General features: G+C 40.6%; 1 protein-coding gene across 2 annotated transcripts in view; it reads left to right on the top strand.

Annotated features, from left to right (window-relative positions):
- Positions 1–885: 885 nt before the first annotated feature.
- SOGA3 (SOGA family member 3) overlaps positions 886–17,575 on the top strand; it is a 43,683-nt gene continuing 26,993 nt past the window's right edge. Inside the window, exons 1-4 of one of the 2 annotated variants that reach the window (XM_058735188.1) lie at positions 886–1,889; positions 3,803–4,998; positions 5,458–5,682; positions 7,702–7,860. In XM_058735188.1, coding sequence (XP_058591171.1) covers positions 3,904–4,998; positions 5,458–5,682; positions 7,702–7,860 — 1,479 coding nt within the window. In that variant the 5' untranslated portion in view covers positions 886–1,889; positions 3,803–3,903. The remainder of the gene's footprint in view (positions 1,890–3,802; positions 4,999–5,457; positions 5,683–7,701; positions 7,861–17,575) is intronic. The other variant, XM_058735187.1, reaches the window with a different exon arrangement.

Below are 17,575 nucleotides of genomic sequence, written 5' to 3'. Positions count from 1 at the left end.
TTGTATTTTACTTTGCTTTTTTTCCCTTTATATTTAGTACCCTAGTTGAGGTCTGAACTATTCATTATAGATGTCACAGATACTGCATTTCCACTTTCAAAAAGTACTCAAAGGATTATATGGAAATTATCCTAATTCTTTTCAACATGCTGGAGACTCGTTTCTTGTTTTAATCTTTGCATACTTAGCACCTTGGACAGTGCCCAGCACAAACTAAGCTCTTCTCTATTCTAGAGAAGATGAATACATGAATGTTTTTGTCCTGATACTACATTTGTCTTATAGATGGCTGGAGATACTAATCACCAGGACTTGAACATCTTTTTATTTTGCTGTAATTATGTTACTTGTATGCAAACTACTCCTAAATTGTTTTTATTTTATTTTTAGTGCTAGATGTTATGCTCAGAAAATAAAATGTCTTATACTAAAATTCATGTTAGCATAAAAAATTATTAGTTCAATATATTGAGCTCCTGATACCTACAAAATCACATATGAATATGGGAAAATTTTAAAACAAAAAATACCCTTTCTAAAGCAGTGTTTACTTTTATTCTCCTTGAAGATGAGAATCACCAAGTTCACGATGGAATCCTTTGAGGTAGGAGGGAGACCTTCATGCCAACCATCCCCCCCCCCAAAAAAAAAAAACAGGAAAAGAATTTCTATTCGGATTTTAAAAAATATTACTGTGGAACAGTATGGATTAGTGTACATTGTAAAGACATATATTCTGAATTACCTCCTTTCCCCATGAATTGCCTTTAATCTCACATTTTATAAACACATTGGATGATTCCCGTTAATCACATGCACTACGGTAAAGATTATGGATGCTAGCAATTACGCCTTGTATTCACAGTTGAAATTAGAACTCAATAAAGGAGAGAAGGAAATGTACCCAGGACAAACCCGTCTGTAAACGATCTCTGTAAAGGGATATTTAGTCGGTTTGTACTAAATTGGTCGAGGCATCACAAGAGCCCTTTGTCTGTGGGACGGTGGGTCTGGCAACCATTATCTACTGGGGAAAGCGATGTGTGATGACTCCGCCCGGGCTGGGGGTGGGGAGGGTGCACCGCGTGGAGAGCTCTACCGGAATTAAAGTGAGCGAACAAAGAGAACTCCCAGCAGCCGTCCGCCAGCTCCTCGCAGCTGCATCAGGAGACGTCAGTCACGCCAAGAAGGCTGTTCGAATACGCCTCCCTGAGAAAAGAGCTCAAGTAAATAATTGATGGAGATTGATCGGTCCAAGACAAAGCTTTGCAGAAAACCAGTGCATCCGATTTCGAGCGGTTTTGGAATCTTCTGCCAAGTACGGGATATGAGAGCGCAGCACGGACTTTGAGCGCAGCCACGGATCTTCCATCTCGGGTGTGGCTCCGGCCTTCTTGTCTTCCTGCCACCTCCCCTACCATCCTCCGCCCCCGGCCCGTCCCCGCCTTCTTCTCTTTCCTCTTGAAAGTAGCCTCTCTTTGGTTACTTCTAAGCTATCCTCCCTTGCAATCCCGCCCTCTCCCCTGCCCAGTCCGGTGAGGTCAGCTCATGAATATCAGTGCACTTCCTGGGGAGCGTCTGGCACGGCTTGGTACCTCTCGTGTTCGCCTGCTCGGAGCCGCAGCTCCAACCGAGTCACGGGCCGCGGGAAGTAACCGGCTCTGGGGGCCGCCGAGTCTGCACGTTAACGCCATTGTTTGGAGAATTGGGTGTGGAACTGAGGCGAGACAGCCCAAAGTCGTGCTCAGCCAGAAAGTCGCATATAATACCACGAAGTTAAACTTTCCTTGTCTTTAAAAGGCATAAAAATAAACCCTGAGGTCGCCGGAAGAACAGAAGGAAACCGCTGTTCATTTGCATCAACTTCGAAACATCGCGTCTGCTGAGAAGTGAGCAGTTCTTCTGGATTTCTAAAAGGGTGGGGATGAGAGATGGGGTGGGTCGGTGGGCAGATAAAATTTGAGATTAAAATTGTTGGTTTGTGCTCATCCGGGGTTGCGTGGTCGGCTATTTCCACGTGGGAAGCCTTGTAGGGGCACAGCATCTTGTCACTTTGTGAGAACCACGTGACAGCGTGGTACCTTTGATTGTGGGAGACGAGTTCCTGGAACCTGAGCTTTCTCCTGGGTTAAAGCTGTCTGAGAACCGAGTTTAAACGTTGTCTGGTGGCTCTCAGCTCCGGAGTGATTATGCCTAATATAAAACAAAAATAAGGTTGCTTTGGCAATGTAACTTGTTTAGGTGGTCCATATTAGTGTGACCCATGACCATGAACTAGGCCAGATATTCTAGGAGCATGAGGCTCCAGAGAACATATAGAAAATAAGTTGGTGGATAACTTTTCTCCCCCTAATGTCTTCTTTATTCACTATTATTTTTCAAATTGAGTTGGAAGGAGATCCTGAAAAAGAAAGACAGGTGGAGAAGGAAACTTCCAGTAATATTTCTTCATAAAATGAGGAACTGATGCATGTTGACTAGGTTATGATACTTAAAATAGGCCATAACAGGAATAATGCTAGTAAAGTAACTGGCAAGCATCTCCTCTCCTCATCGGAGGAATTTTTTAAAGCAGAACTTTCTGCCTAGTCATACTCTTTTCAGTGTGTTAGAGAGAGACGATATTTCTAAGGAAAAAGCACCAAACTGACTAACTAGGTAGATGATCACTAGGGAGAAGAACCTCATAAAGCAATGGCTTGCTATTTCCCGGATTTTAAAAGCCAGTGATGGATTGATCTTGTAAAAAATATATACAATAAGGGTTTATCTTACCACCATGAGTGAGGATGCACCAGGTTTCTGGGGTGCAGGTTCATTCTGTCTAAGAATTTGTCTCCGTAGAAGGAACTGGGCACTTTAAAAGTACAACTTTATCTATGATATATAACATGTAATAAGATGCTTAAGAATGAAAATATTTTCTATTTAGCAATTACACTTAAAACGAAAATGACTCACAAAAACTATAAAATTTGGATAAATATAGATGTCATCACCTATAATTTAAGAAATTGTGCAGAGCCACCAATGAACCTTTCCAAAAGTATATATATTTTTAAATTATTTGCCAAAGCTTAAAGAAGAATACCTTTAGGGGTACTAATAACTACACCATATAGGTGATTCTCAATGCCATTACTTTCTTGAAACTGAAGTTGAGTTAAAGTCATTCATTACTTTTATTTTAGCTCTAGTCTAAAGGAAAATGGGTGCATTTCTCTAACCAAGAACAACATGAAGAGTTAAAGGTGTCTGAGAAAAGTACCACATATCCACGGAAAATTTTCTCTAGAAGCCTACATCATGACCCTTTTCCTCTAATTGAGAATAATAATTAAGTAAAACATTTTCTACTAAACTAGGCTTTAAAATACAGATTGAATAAGGAGGACATCCAAAGTTAAAAAAGGGGATTCACCTTTAACATGTGGACACCTCCTTTTCCTTCTGAAGCTTTTGCCTGACTTTATCCCCTAACCTTTTTCTCCCCTAAATCTCTTCCTACCAATTCCTTTATGATCCATATCTCAGCGTTGCCAGAACCTGCAACCATGAGAATGTTACATTAAGCTACTTTCAGATCATCACCATTTTACTGAGATGGAATTAAATGGAGATGGCGCTTCCCTGGGCAAAATGAGAATTGACAATTCTGCACCTGTTTCTGAAGTCGGGGTTTCTATTAAGTGCTTTTAAAATCTCATTATTTTCTAGGACTTCTCTTTTCTAGGGAAATCACCCTTTGCTCTGTAACAATGCAGACATGTTGTGTGCTTCCCTTCTTTTGTTTCTACCCCAGATTAGAAAGGAAGGTTGGAGGACTTGAGGAGGGAAGAGAATGAGAATGATCTGGTGATGGACCATTCTAAATCTCATCTGATAGATTCTTCCTAGACCGCCATGAGTCAGCCACCGACGGGGGGCGCTGCCCCTGCCACAGCTACAGCTTCTGCCGCCACCTCTGCCACTGAGGCTCGCCTGCACCCAGAGGGCAGCAGCAGAAAGCAGCAGCGTGCACAATCACCTGCTAGACTAAGGGACAATTCGGTCCGGCAGACAACTACGACCACCCGGTCCCCCGTGGGGACCGGCACTAAACTCAATTCTGTTCGACTGCAGCAGCTGCAGCAGCAGCAAGGCAACAAGACCGGGAGCCGCTCGGTGCCTCCGACCAGCGCCCGCGGAGGCGGAGGCGGAGGCGGGGCGGAGAAGGCTGCGCCCCTGGCGCCCAAAGGGGCCGTGCCGGGAGCTGTCCATCTCGCGGCTGGTGCTGAAGCGGCCCCCGCGGCGACCCTGGCCCCGGTGGGCGGCAGGAGGCCTGGCCCGACGGAGGAGCCTCCCCGGGAGCTAGAGCCCGTGTCTGCTAAACTCGGGGAACCCCCTCCGCTAGGGGAAGGAGGAGGAGGGGGTGGGGAAGGAGGAGGAGCCGGCAGCGGCTCCGGGGAAAGGGAGGGGGGCGCTCCGCAGCCGCCGCCGCCCAGGGGCTGGCGAGGGAAAGGCGTACGAGCTCAGCAGAGGGGCGGCAGCGGCGGCGAGGGGGCCTCCCCTTCACCATCCTCCTCTGCGGGCAAAACCCTAGGCCCCGGCAGCAGAAACTCCGGAAGCGGTGTTGTGGGGGGTGGCAGCGGTGGCGGAGGGAGCTACTGGAAGGAAGGATGTCTGCAGTCTGAGCTCATCCAGTTCCACCTCAAGAAAGAGCGGGCGGCAGCGGCGGCAGCCGCGGCTCAGATGCACACTAAGAACGGCGGCAGCAGCATCCGCAGCTCCCCGGTCTCTGGCGCCCCTGCCATTTGCGAGCCTCTTGCAGTCCCTTCCGTCTCCCCAATGGCGGCGGCAGCGGAGGGCCCCCAGCAGAGCGCAGAGGGCAGCGCAACTGGAGGGGGCATGCAGGCGGCGGCGCCTCCTTCGTCGCAGCCGCACCCGCAGCAGCTCCAGGAGCAGGAAGAAATGCAAGAGGAAATGGAGAAGCTCCGAGAGGAAAACGAGACTCTCAAGGTGAGAAGGGTGGGGGAACCCGGTTGGGGGAGGGGAGGTGTGGGCTTTGGAGGATTAGGGCGTGTCTCGCGAGGGTGAGAGGCTGTTGACATGTTAGGGAGCCTTAAAGAGGGAAGGGAACAGGAAATGAGAGGAGGGGGTTCCTAGGCCTTTTCCAGATTTAAAGCAACCTAAGATCAGTAGCCTTAGGTTTAATTTAAATCCAAATGTGGTCCTTCGTTTCTCTAATTATCATGAGTTGTCCCACTTTTTCATGAAGAGAGGTTGAGTAGGAGAGCTGGGGAAGGCCCAAAGAAGGCCCGTTTTTATAGTTTCTTCTTCATGCAGCTCTGTCACTCCTGTCTTATGGAGAGGGGGCAATAAAACGGAGAATTTGGAGTTGGCATGGGGTGTACACTTTACATGTCCGAGTGCCGGGGGGCGAGGTTAATTTTGACCCGCGGCCTGTCACCGCTTCAGAACGAGATTGATGAGCTGAGGACCGAGATGGACGAGATGAGGGACACTTTCTTCGAGGAGGATGCCTGTCAACTGCAGGAAATGCGCCACGAGTTGGAGAGAGCCAACAAAAACTGCCGGATCCTGCAGTACCGCCTCCGCAAAGCCGAGCGCAAAAGACTTCGCTACGCACAGACAGGGGAAATCGACGGGGAGCTGTTGCGCAGCCTGGAGCAGGACCTCAAGGTCTGCAGCGCTGGGGCTGGGAGGCGCGGGGTAGGGGCAGCAAGTGGGGACCTCTTTGCTATGAAAGGCCTTCCGTGGTCATTGGCAAAGACACGGAGTTTCGCAGCGCTGACCACAAAGTATCAGGTTCCGGGCAGGGGAAGGGAAAGAACAGACCAGTGGGTCTGAGGGGTCTAGGGTGTGTGGAGTGCCTCGCGGAGAGCGAGCTCTGGGAGCTTTCTAGGGAGTCCCGGCGACTCTTCCAGAGACGGTGGCAGAGGGCGTCTCCCCTCCGCCCCCAGCAGAAAGGCGGGTGTGGCAGAGCGCAGGCTCTGGCGTCGACCTGGCCTCCAGAGGCTGTCTTCCAAGTAAAGGCCAGTTGAAATCGAGAGCAGCGGGACTCCTGCGGAGAGAGGAATTAAAGCCCAGAATAGGAACAGCATTGGGACGATATCGGAGTTAAGGTCTCTCTCCGCAAAGTCTCCCTAACCTCCTTCCTTTCTGTACTTACCACTTTGCTAACTCCCTGAAAAGAAATCTGTCCCACTTGCTGCCCCTTTTGGAGAAGTAAAGAGTGCAGTAAGTGAAAGAACCTCGTTTTTAATGTGAAGTTGTTCCTTTAGAATTTCCCCCAGTGGAGAAATTTTAACCTTGAAATAAGTTTTGTAAGTAGATGAGGTCTGTTCAGTTCAGTTTGACTGTAGGCAGATCCATTGACAATGCAAACCCAATGTTATCTTCATAACCTTGGACCACCAAACATAATTTTAATTATGTTAACCTCATCAATATATAAAAATCAAGTGTAATTTTCATATGTTTTAAAGAAAGATGTGAGAAAACATTTAATGAAAGTCATTGTATTATTTCTTTTTGTTTTTTCTTTTTCTTTTCCTATCATTTGTTGAGTGCTCACTATGTCCCAAGCACGGTGGGAAGCATTGTTATATACATTAACATTTAGTTATCTATCTAAATGTTAGCTCAAGATTTAAAAAAAAAAAAAAAAGCACCCATGAGGTTAGGATTAGTAATCCTATCATCATCTTACACGGTAGCTGAACCTTTTACAGAGGTTATAAGTGCCCAGTCCCTACCCATGGATATAGGCTAGTAGGTGGCCAAGCTGTCTCCTCACCCAGTATAAAACCACAGTCTATGTCCTGAGCCACTACATCATACTACACCATAGGGTTTTATTCCAAACCCTAAATTTCCAAGATAATCTCAAAACAAAAGGCAAAAATGTACACTGTAATCAAAAAACAAAAACAAAAACTTAATCTCAAGGACTGACATATTTCTTCAAAGTAAGGACCTGACATTATAGGATTAAAATTCAGGTCCCACTCCTACTAGAAAACTTTGTTTTCTAGTTTTTTTAAAAAACTCCTTAATGTTTACTCATTTTTGAGAGAGAGAGAAAGAGCAGGGGAGGTGCAGAGAGAGAGGAATACACAGAATCCAAAGCAGGCTCCAGACTCTGAGCTGTCAGCCCAGAGCCCCCCACTCGGGGCTCAAACTCAGGGACTGCGAGATCATGACTTGAGCTGAAGTCAGACACTTAACTGACTAAACCACCCAGGCACCCCCGTTTTCCAGTATTTAAAATGAGTGATAATGGAAACATCTTGTTTTGTTGTAGAATTAGAGGAGATATGTGAAATTTCTATATACATGATAAAGCATGATTGAACATCTATTACCATGGTGTAGTGTAGAGGTTGAGGAAACAGAGTGGAGAGCCAGACTACTTGACCACTTGTTAGCTGTGTGACCTTGAGCGTATTACTTCACATTTCTGAGACTCACTTTCCTCACCTGTGAAATAGGAATAATAATAGTACTTATCTCATGGGATTGTTGTGAGGGTTAAATAATTTATATATGTGAATGACTTATATGTAAAGCATCTGGAAAGATGCCTGGTATAGCATAGAAACTATTTGTGTATTGGCTTTTAGTACTTTTGATGTGAGTATAAGTTTAGCTCGCTTATTGTACTGTCTTTAACTATATTGTTAAAACTCTTCAATTTAGGTTGCAAAGGATGTATCTGTGAGACTTCACCATGAATTGGAAAATGTAGAAGAAAAGCGAACCACAACAGAAGATGAAAACGAAAAACTGAGGCAACAGCTTATAGAAGTTGAGATTGCAAAACAAGCTTTACAGAATGAACTGGAAAAAATGAAGGAGGTTAGTATTTGATTATCTCATGGTATGCAACACATATATTTAGCTCTTTTTTTTTTTAAGTTTATTTAATTTTGAGAGGGGAGAGAGAAAATGTGAGCAGGGGAGGGGGAAGGATCCATGAGATCATGACCTGACCCAAAATCAAGAGTGGGACGCCTAACCAACTGAGACACCCAGGTGCCCCCATATATATGTAGTTCTTTACAAAAGAATCCCCAGGACTAAAATGACTGTTGAAATAATTCTGTTTTTTAATGATTATAGAACAGTTCATTGTTCTCACCCAATATGCTAACAGATACATGATTTCATACTAATTAATAATTAGCAAAGGAAAACTGACCTCAGGCCTGCCTCTTGTGTGAAATATATGAGCTCTGACTGAGGTTTCATCCTGTCATCCAAATTTGTGTTAAAGAAATTACATACCAGACACGCAGGATGTCAAAAGTATGAAGGACTAAGCCTTGTGTCAGTTGAGAGGAAGAACTGGTCCTGTGATTATTAATGAGTTCATAGAACCACAGCCTTTTGGGGTAAAAAGACCATAAAAAAACATTGAATCAAATTGAGTCAAATCATTGCTTCCATCCTCTTTATAACAAAGCCCCCAAATGATCTAATGCTTAAAACATCTCTTGCGACTAAACTTTAAGATCTTTTGCAGTATCCAATTCTGTCACAGCGTATCTCTGTTTAAAGGTTTTCTGTTTTGAGTTGAAATCTATTTCATTGTAACCTTAGCCAATTCATCTTAGTTCTTTCTTTTTGGTATAGAAGAGTCAAGAGTTCTCTTCCACATTAGGTATTTGAAGTTTCTACCAAGTTTCTCCTAGATCTTCTCAAAGAACAAAACTAGTATCAAAGGAAATAAATCGGACAAGAAAAGACACAGAAAAGATTTATCAAGAAGTAATTAGCTTTGTGATTAGTAGCAATTTGAATTAAAATAATATTATTTGAAAACCATCTGAGAATGCAGTGCATTTGTGGAAGCTATTATTGAGCATTAGCTGATACACATGTGGTCCTCTGGACATTTTCCTCTGCTTAACTGTGCAGAATTTAAATGAAAATCCGAATCTTTCCATGGACTAAATGAGATATTGCACCTTTCATTGTTATGCTTATGTCAAAATGGTATAAATATATATTTACCATGTAACAGTGAAAATAATCAAGTCTGCTTAAGGTGTCAAGGGCACGCCTGCATGGCTCAGTCGGTTAAATGACATACTCTTGATCATCTTGGCTAAAGCCATGATCTCGCGGGTTTGTGGGATCGAGTCCTGAGTCGGACTCTGTGCTGACAGTGAGAAGCCTGCTTGAGATTCTCTCTCTCCCTCTCTCACTGCCCCTTCTTTCCCCATCTCTCTCTCTAAAGACATAAACTTAAATAAAATATGTCAGGAATTTGTAGAAGATGGTTTCAGTGGGGTAAACTATTTTGCGATCTAAGTTTCTACTTGTTATATTATCCTGATTTTAAACATTTTTTAACATGACAAATTAGGGAAAACTATTTTAATGATATATAATTCTTGGTTAATGCCTAAGGATGGCTGTATGCTCCAGTATGGACACTGGGAGCCATGTGACTATCTTCACCAATAACCAATGGGGCGATTTTAAAAGGTTTCTAACTTGCCTCAGTTTATTCAGTTGTAAAATGTTGTTTTAATGATTCTCAACATCTCCTGAAGCTATCATGACTTTTATCATCAAATCCAGAACATTATCTTTAAAGAGTAGCATAGATTTTTTTTTCCTGAAGTTAAGAGATCAAATATGAAATTATATATGTACAAGTATATGTTTCTTAAACAATAATGTAGAGTTGAAGTGTGTCAAAAAATGAAAGTTTAATTTGCAGGAAAAAAAATGAAGTAGGTGACTATGTGAGTTTGCTAGGGCTACTGTAACAAAACACCACGACACGTTGTGTGGTATAAACAATAGAAATTTGTTTTCCTCACTGTTTTGGAAGCTGAAAGTCCAAAATCAAGGTGTAGGTAGGGTTTACTCCTTCTGAAGACTGTGTGGAAAGGATCTGTTCCAGGCCTGTCTCCTTGTAGATGGTCATCTTTATGTTCACACTGCATTCTCCCTATATCTATGTCCAAATTTCCCTTTTCTGGACGCCAGTCGTTGTAGATTATGGCCTACCTAATTTTAGGTTGTACATTGTAGATTGATTGCTTCTGTAAAACCCTATCTCCAAATAAGGTCACATTCTGATATACTTAGGGTTACAGCTTCAGCATGTGAATTGAGGAGATACAATTCAACCATAGCAATTAAACAAAGGAAAGAGAAAATTCTTTCTTCTTATAGGAAAGCAAAGAGAAAGTTCATTGTCAGTTCCATTAGGCTTCAAGTCAGAACAAACTTCATTTGATTACTAAGTATAAAAGAGAAATACTTTGTGATTTGATATCATGTAAATGGTTTTTAGTGAAGATCTGGAAAGTTGGATTTAAGAATGGTATAAGAGCTTTCTGATTTTATTCCGCTTCCAGAAAAGGGGGAAATGCCTATAGACTGCTGTCCATTAGCCAGACAGATGGGACCTCTTCCATTGTAAATAAAGCCAAAATAATCTGGCTACCAAGGAGAAGGACTGGAACCTGAGAATGTCCTCAGGAAAATCATTATAAAAATACATTTCCTTGATTCTGTTCCCTACGCTCTTCCCTATAACTATTTCCTCCTTCAGGGCTCTAACTCTGATTTGGGAAAACAGTCTTACAGCACCAAGCATTGTGGGTATAAGTTCATGCCAAAAAGGAAACTCACATTCTCTTGGAGTTATAAAAGCCAAACTCCAATCCCTAATTGGAAACTACAACAATAAAAGTATAAGGAATGTAGGAACATATATTCGGGATGTCAGCATTTAAAGTAACCTTTTATTAAAAAGATGGGCTCTACCAAAGCATAAGAGACTGTTAAAAACTGAGTACAAACTGAGGGTTGATGGGGGGTGGGAGGGAGGGGAGGGTGGGTGATGGGTATTGAGGAGGACACCTTTTGGGATGAGCACTGGGTGTTGTATGGAAACCAATTTGACAGTAAATTTCATATATTTAATTAATTAATTAATTAATTAATTTAAAAAAAAAAGATGGGCTCTAAACTAGCATTCCCAGTTTGAGAAGGTGGGTGGCAGTCAGGAAAACATAGAAACAGAGAGGAAGGACAAGAGAGTGGAAGATAAATATCTGGGGGATTCTAAATGTAATAAAGGAAAAATGGAAAGTATCCTGGCAGGAAAGTTCTGTAATCATTTATCTGAGGTTGACATTCATAGTGTCTAGAAAAGTGTCAGGAATAGAAAAGGTAGTTTTATTTGGAAATCAAAAATGTTTCATTAAAATGAGATGTTTGTAACGGTAACTTTGTTATCTGCCAAGAAGATGAATATTGAAACTGAGTTTCAGTAATAAGTGGCTCACTTTGTGGGGTAGGAGGTGTGAGTTTGAAGCCTAACTTGGCCTTGTATAACTGTGACAGCTTCAGTTAATCATCTGCTTCCTTGGTTGTAAAATGAAAACATATTCAAGTCGTTGGATAGGGTTAACCACACAACTGTCATCCCTTTGTGGCATTCTAATCAGTGGAGAAAATAGAATCAGGCCAAGCTTTGCATTATGAAGAAAAGACAAAAGTTATGGAGTAAATTATAAAATGGTAAGTAGGATATACTTAAGAGAAGCAATCCTCTAACTCCCAGTTTTTAGTTTCTTATATGGAGTCATATAGATGTTGAACTGCGCAATTGGGACCAATAGGCCATCTGCTGGAGTTTGGAAACCATTTACTAAGAGTTTAATTGGCTTCAAGGGTTTTGACCAATTGCTCTCAAGGCTAGTGGTTGCACAAGGTCCTGTGCACCTGCTCACATCCATCTGCTTATCTTCTTCCTCTGAGAGTATGGAGTAGGCACTGGGGGGTAAGAAGAGTTGTGTAGAGGCAGGATAGACATAATTAGTTGAGTCTACTGCAACTCATTGCTTGCATTGAAACAGTTGGTTGTCTGCCAACTGCAAACAAGAGGGACCTCTTAGGATGCTGACTTAGAATCTTAATGGTATTTTCATCCGATTACAAAACATTGATTGATACTAGCTCTATGCTTTCTTGCAGTAAAAAAATGCCTTTCTTTTATATAACCTGGCAAAAATGATGGTCTTTCAGCATCACAAACACTCAGAGACTGGTTTTTGCAAAAGTTTTTTCATGAAAACTATGAATAGCTTGCAGTTTGAATTCCTGGACAGGTTAATGTACAAATAGCATAAAGTGAGGAAGGATATGGAGAAAGCTCTGTGTGGCGTGGGTCTCTGCTACAGTTAATGGGAGGTCACTGTCCTTCATGAAGTCCTTCTGCTGTAGGAAGAAACTTTGCTTTGAGAGCTTTGAAACACTGTTCTCTTCAGAAGGGAGGGGTCTTCTCACATCACCTTTAAGATCTGACACTTGGAAAAGCATTGATGACAGACATTTGAGGGAAAAAATAACCAGTAGAGACCTTTGAAGATGGAAAGGAAGGAAGACTAACTGAGATAATGATGACAAATGTTTATTTGATCTTTTTACTTTAAGAATCTATACTCTTTGTAATGTTTTGTCCCTTAACCTCATGCAAGTCTTAAAATAATCTTCTTAACTTTTCCTGGTCTTTGCTCTAGAGGGCTCTTAACTTGCCTACTGCAAGAGCACTATCTATCTTGGGACGTTTATTTTCTGTGCACTTGGTTAATATATCCTATCTATTACAATGAACTCTCATTCTAGAACACAAAAATAATTGGTACCATAAATTTCAACAGTAGCCTCTCTCTCTCTCTCTCTCTCTCTCTCTCTCTCTCTCTCTGAAAAGAATATGTCTGCTCAGACTCTCTTTACGGACAGAACACTTTAATAAACAAATGCTTGTCTTGCACATTTACCATTGCTTATTTATTTTCTTATATAAAATAATGAATTGAGTATAACTTTACTTAGTTTTGATAGGGCATGTTTATCTAAGTTATAAAATGCAAAAAAAAAAAAAAGCTGGGTGATAAATCAGCAAAGATGCAGCCCTTTAAGGGGGAATTTCTTTGGCATTCAAATATTTTTCCCCTGGTTCTGTGAGTTATAATTTGAAAAATAGAAGAACAGTCATTGACCTTTTTAAATGAAATTACCATAAATATTTTTAAATGTGTCAATTAAACACTATTACTTTAGTCACATCTTTTCAGAGGTGGTAGTTTGTTGAATAACACAGGAATGAATAATACAGACTAACTTAAAAGCAAAAAACAATATGCCAGGTAAACAGAGGAAAGTTCGTTTTCCAGGTTACTGTATGTCGTGACTGTATTTTCAAAGTCGTATTTATTTAGGAATCATAAACTCCGTTGGATTTTTTTTTTCATGAAATTGCACATGCAGCTGTATGCACAGTGAAGTGATTCCCAGGACTCGGTCCTATGTAAATGGCTCTTTTCTCTCACCCAGATGCCAGGCTCCCAGCAAAAGCAAAGTAGTATACACAGATAAGAAAATCAATGTCGGTGGAGTATTTTGTGAAACATACAGAACTTTTATTGTAAACTTCAAATTTCTGTATATTTATGTGAAGAGCACAAGGGCTTCAAAGCTTGGAAAGTAAAGGTTCTTCCTACAGCGAGTTTGTGTGTTGCTTAGAATTTTGCACTTCATATTCTTGAAACAGTAGGGCACTGTATGAATATAAATCTTACCTAATTAGGCATCTCCTTTTGGTTATGTATTAGGTTCCCATTTCAAATATCTATTAATTTCAATGTTTGCAATGGCATGGCTTCACAGAAAATGTTCAATAAATGCATGTTGAAATGTTTGTTGCATTTGCTGATAAACCATATTGATGAGAGCTAAGTCTCCAGCCGTGGACTCTGCCAGTTTAACAGGGGTCCTGGGGCTCTAGGCTGGACTTTGAGTGATCTGCATGTAAGAGATGAGCAGCTTATGTATGTTTAAATATCTCCATGGGGCTACTTTACCTACACAGGTATTAAAGAGTTGTTCACCTCTCTGACTTCTTTCCCCCACCTACCTTAAAAAGGAATTTGAAATGGTTCTCAAAAAATCATAACTGTTGCAATCAGGGTTTAAAATTTTGCTCAAGTAAGAATTCTGGGAAGATGAGGAAACTCTTACTCCAAGAGGTATGCATTGCTGGGAAACAGCTCTGAGTTTAAGAGCAATCAAGGCAGGGAGAGAGATATTGAAAGTAATTCTTTCCTAACTGTGACTGGATATGGAGGCAATACCAAGTTTCATAGCAGGTCTTCAGAGCAATCGTGAACAAAATTAATCATAAACAGACCTCACAGGACAACCAGTGGATGGCTGAGCCTTCATAACAACTGTCAATTTTCATTTATAGAATCAATAAACTAAGAATTATAGTTTTGCAGAAAATAAAATTTAGACATCTTGTCATTAGCTGTGAATTTGAGTGTGGCTTGTTAGAAAGCGCATATGTCATGAAGTCTAGAAACTGACTTTGAAGCCCACTTCCCATACCCTGTGACTTTGAGCAAATATCTTGAAATTTATAGGCTTCGGTTTCTTTTTTCATAAATGTTGAACAAGAACTATGGCTCAGAAACAAGGCTTTTTTTGTGGGGCTTAGTATAATACAAACACGCTACAAAGGAGCTCCAGCCTCACCCTGCTTCCAGAACTAGAGATCTCTTGATACTGTTATCTCTTAGAAACTTCTAGTCCTCTACCATGCTTCCCCCAAACCCCAGTAATTCCCCAGAAACAACAAGTCTTCCCTAAAACAAGGTCTTATAGGTTTCTCAGGATGGGGAATGATTACAGGGGCTCAAAAACGACGGTACAACTCTGACACCCTAGACCTCAGCTCTGCATCTGACTTCTGTATCTTTTGGTGAGACAATATGAAATGCCTCTTTAGAGAGTAAGAGAAGGCTGCAGGTCTTGTCATTCCCAAACTATTTGCTTTAAATCTTCAGTGTTGGGATAGTCAATTTAGCAGTTAATTTGACTGGAGAACTAAGGAAAATTACCCCAGGGCCGCCGCTACCATTGATGAGTGCCAATCACTGTGCCAGATATTGTAGGTATAGTTACGTTGCTAATAGTTTCATTTTAGAGATAAACACTCAAAGCTCAACAAGGCTAATAGCACTAGTAAGCTGGCACGGTCCATACTGATCCCCCTGCCTCCAAGCCCATGGTCTCCATCGGCCAGTGCTGCACAACTGCACTATTGGGACTCAGAGTCCCCTCCGCATAGCCACTTCTATCTTCCTGACCCACAAATGACATGCCTTCTTTAGAGACCTCAATTCTCCTAGAATCTCTAAGTCCTGAATCTCTAGCACACATTTAGAAAATGCATGGAGCAAGGACTTCCAAGGTATCTAAAGGGAAACTCTATTTTATCTGAAAGAAAGGAAGTGTTTGGAGAGAACAAAGAAACTGGGACCATAGGTCTAAAAAATGTGTTTTCAGGTCTGTTGATGCTGTCTCTTCTTTTTATAGACTTAATACATGTGTTATTTCAGATAAGTCACTTAATAGCTGACTCTCAATTTAATCACCTCTTAAAGGAAAATAAATATTTTCCCTAGGCAACCCATTCACAAGGACAACAGAAGATAATATGTGTGGCGTGCTTTATAAACCATAAGGTCGTGTGGACATCAGATGTTCTTGTTATCACATAGTTCTAGATGAGCTGATTAAAACTTAACTCTGCGAGAGAATGTTTAAATCCATGAGAGTGAAATTTTGGATTTACCCAGGAGTCTAATTCTTTTACAGTGGGCTTAGAAACACTTTTCCTTTCTCTTTCCCCATGAATGTGTATGACCGTGAAGTTCCCCTTTATAGGTCACTTCACTGTAGAGCCATTCTAACTTCTATGTATCCTGTTCTGTCTTCCACAAGACATGTCCTTAGTCCTTACTGCTTCACCTTCCAGGACCTTACATTTGCAGGGGTCTCAAGGGAGGTGCAAACAATGCAGTTACACTGTCTGCCTCTGCACTCACCAACGGGACTGACCACTGATTTGTCTGGATAAATGCCTCTCCTACCTTTGCTGCTCTATAAATATTTTTCTTACAGAGAAACATCTTAGCAGAGAGAGGAGGGCTATTGTATTCAGGTTCAAGATACTTTAGATTGCTTTGTGTGTTTTAGTGACTCCAACAGCTAAATTCTATGCTCTCTGAATTTAAGAACTGTATTTCTATTTAATTCACACACAAAGACCGTTATAGATAGAAAAACTGTAAATGCATGGCCAAGAGAAGAGGTGTTTAGGAAGATATGATTGCTGTCGAGGAGCTCGTCTTTAGCTCTTAAATTAGAATTTACTCGGTTCCTTTGTTTTCCAATACTTGTGTTACATTGGAGTAAATATACCATGCAATTTTGCTGTATATTAGGAAGTATTTTCCAAATTGAAAATTCAGTTATATCTTGAAGATTTTAGACTTCATTGCATTTTAATGGAAATACAATCACTTATTTGATGTCTCCATTCTAATTCCATTTTTACATTTCAGGGTCAGTTAAACTGATCTTTATCCAGATGGTAAATGACATTTGAAGATGACATTTAAAGATGTCATTTAGCTTCTCTCCTGACATTTTCCATTTTATACTTATATATTTCACTTAATGGGGTCATTTATATTCAGCGTGATTCAACTCAGAACTGCTTAAAATTAAAAATTCAAAGTATTCTATATTCATCTGCTGGCTAGCTCAGTTATTTCCAGTTTGTCTAGCCAATTAATCATGGTGGTAAGTGGTTAATAAAATTAACTACGTTATTTTTTCTTTCCTTCACAAAGTAAGCATTCTTACCATTACATTGGCCAGCAACCTTGAATAATAGCAGAAATAACTAGACAGCCCAATTGATTACTGTATTCAAGTGCATAATGAGTGGCTAATATGTTGGTATGTGGTTGTATCCACCACGCCCTCGCATATAGAAGAAAAGATTTTCATTGAACTTTATCAAATGGTAGCCACCTGTGTGTATTCAAGACGATCTGTTTTATGTAAAGTATTGTTTTTCAAGGATAAAATACAGCTTTCAGGTTCATTTCTTTAGAGACATGGCTACATTTAAAATAGAATAATTATGTTCTACAATGATTTGGAAGGTAGTTATTCTGTTTTTACTTCCACTAGTATTAACCCTAAGGGTTTTTTGAGGTTGTTGTTTTTTTTTTTTTTTTTTTTTTTGGTAATACATGTATGATTCTCAATTTTCTCAACTACTAAAATCAAGAATAAAATAAGGAATTAAGAGTTATTTCAGTTAGCCCAACCCCTTGGATTACTGTCTGATCTTTGTTAACATAAGATTATAAGATTGTTACTATTATTTATTGTTACAGTATATAGTTTGAATTTAAAGAATGTCTTTTGCTTCATATGTAATTCAAACAATATACATTCAGTTTCAATACTTAACTATCAATGATTTTAAACTACAACTAAATTTCTGAAACCTCAGTTTTAAATAATCTTTAATTGATTAGGTAATGATCTTGAATTTTTTTTAAAACAGGAAAAGTTTGTAGAGGTTATACTTTTTCTGAGTTTTTGTACTTTTGAAAAGAGCCTTTGTACTTTTGACCTCACACAGGAATGACAAGATGGCATTATTGAGTCAAATTTTTTT

Source organism: Neofelis nebulosa, chromosome 6, assembly GCF_028018385.1.
Source record: "Neofelis nebulosa isolate mNeoNeb1 chromosome 6, mNeoNeb1.pri, whole genome shotgun sequence".
NCBI lineage: Eukaryota > Metazoa > Chordata > Mammalia > Carnivora > Felidae > Neofelis > Neofelis nebulosa.
The sequence above is the reverse complement of the archived record's forward strand: the minus strand, read 5'-3'. Positions and strand labels throughout refer to the sequence as shown.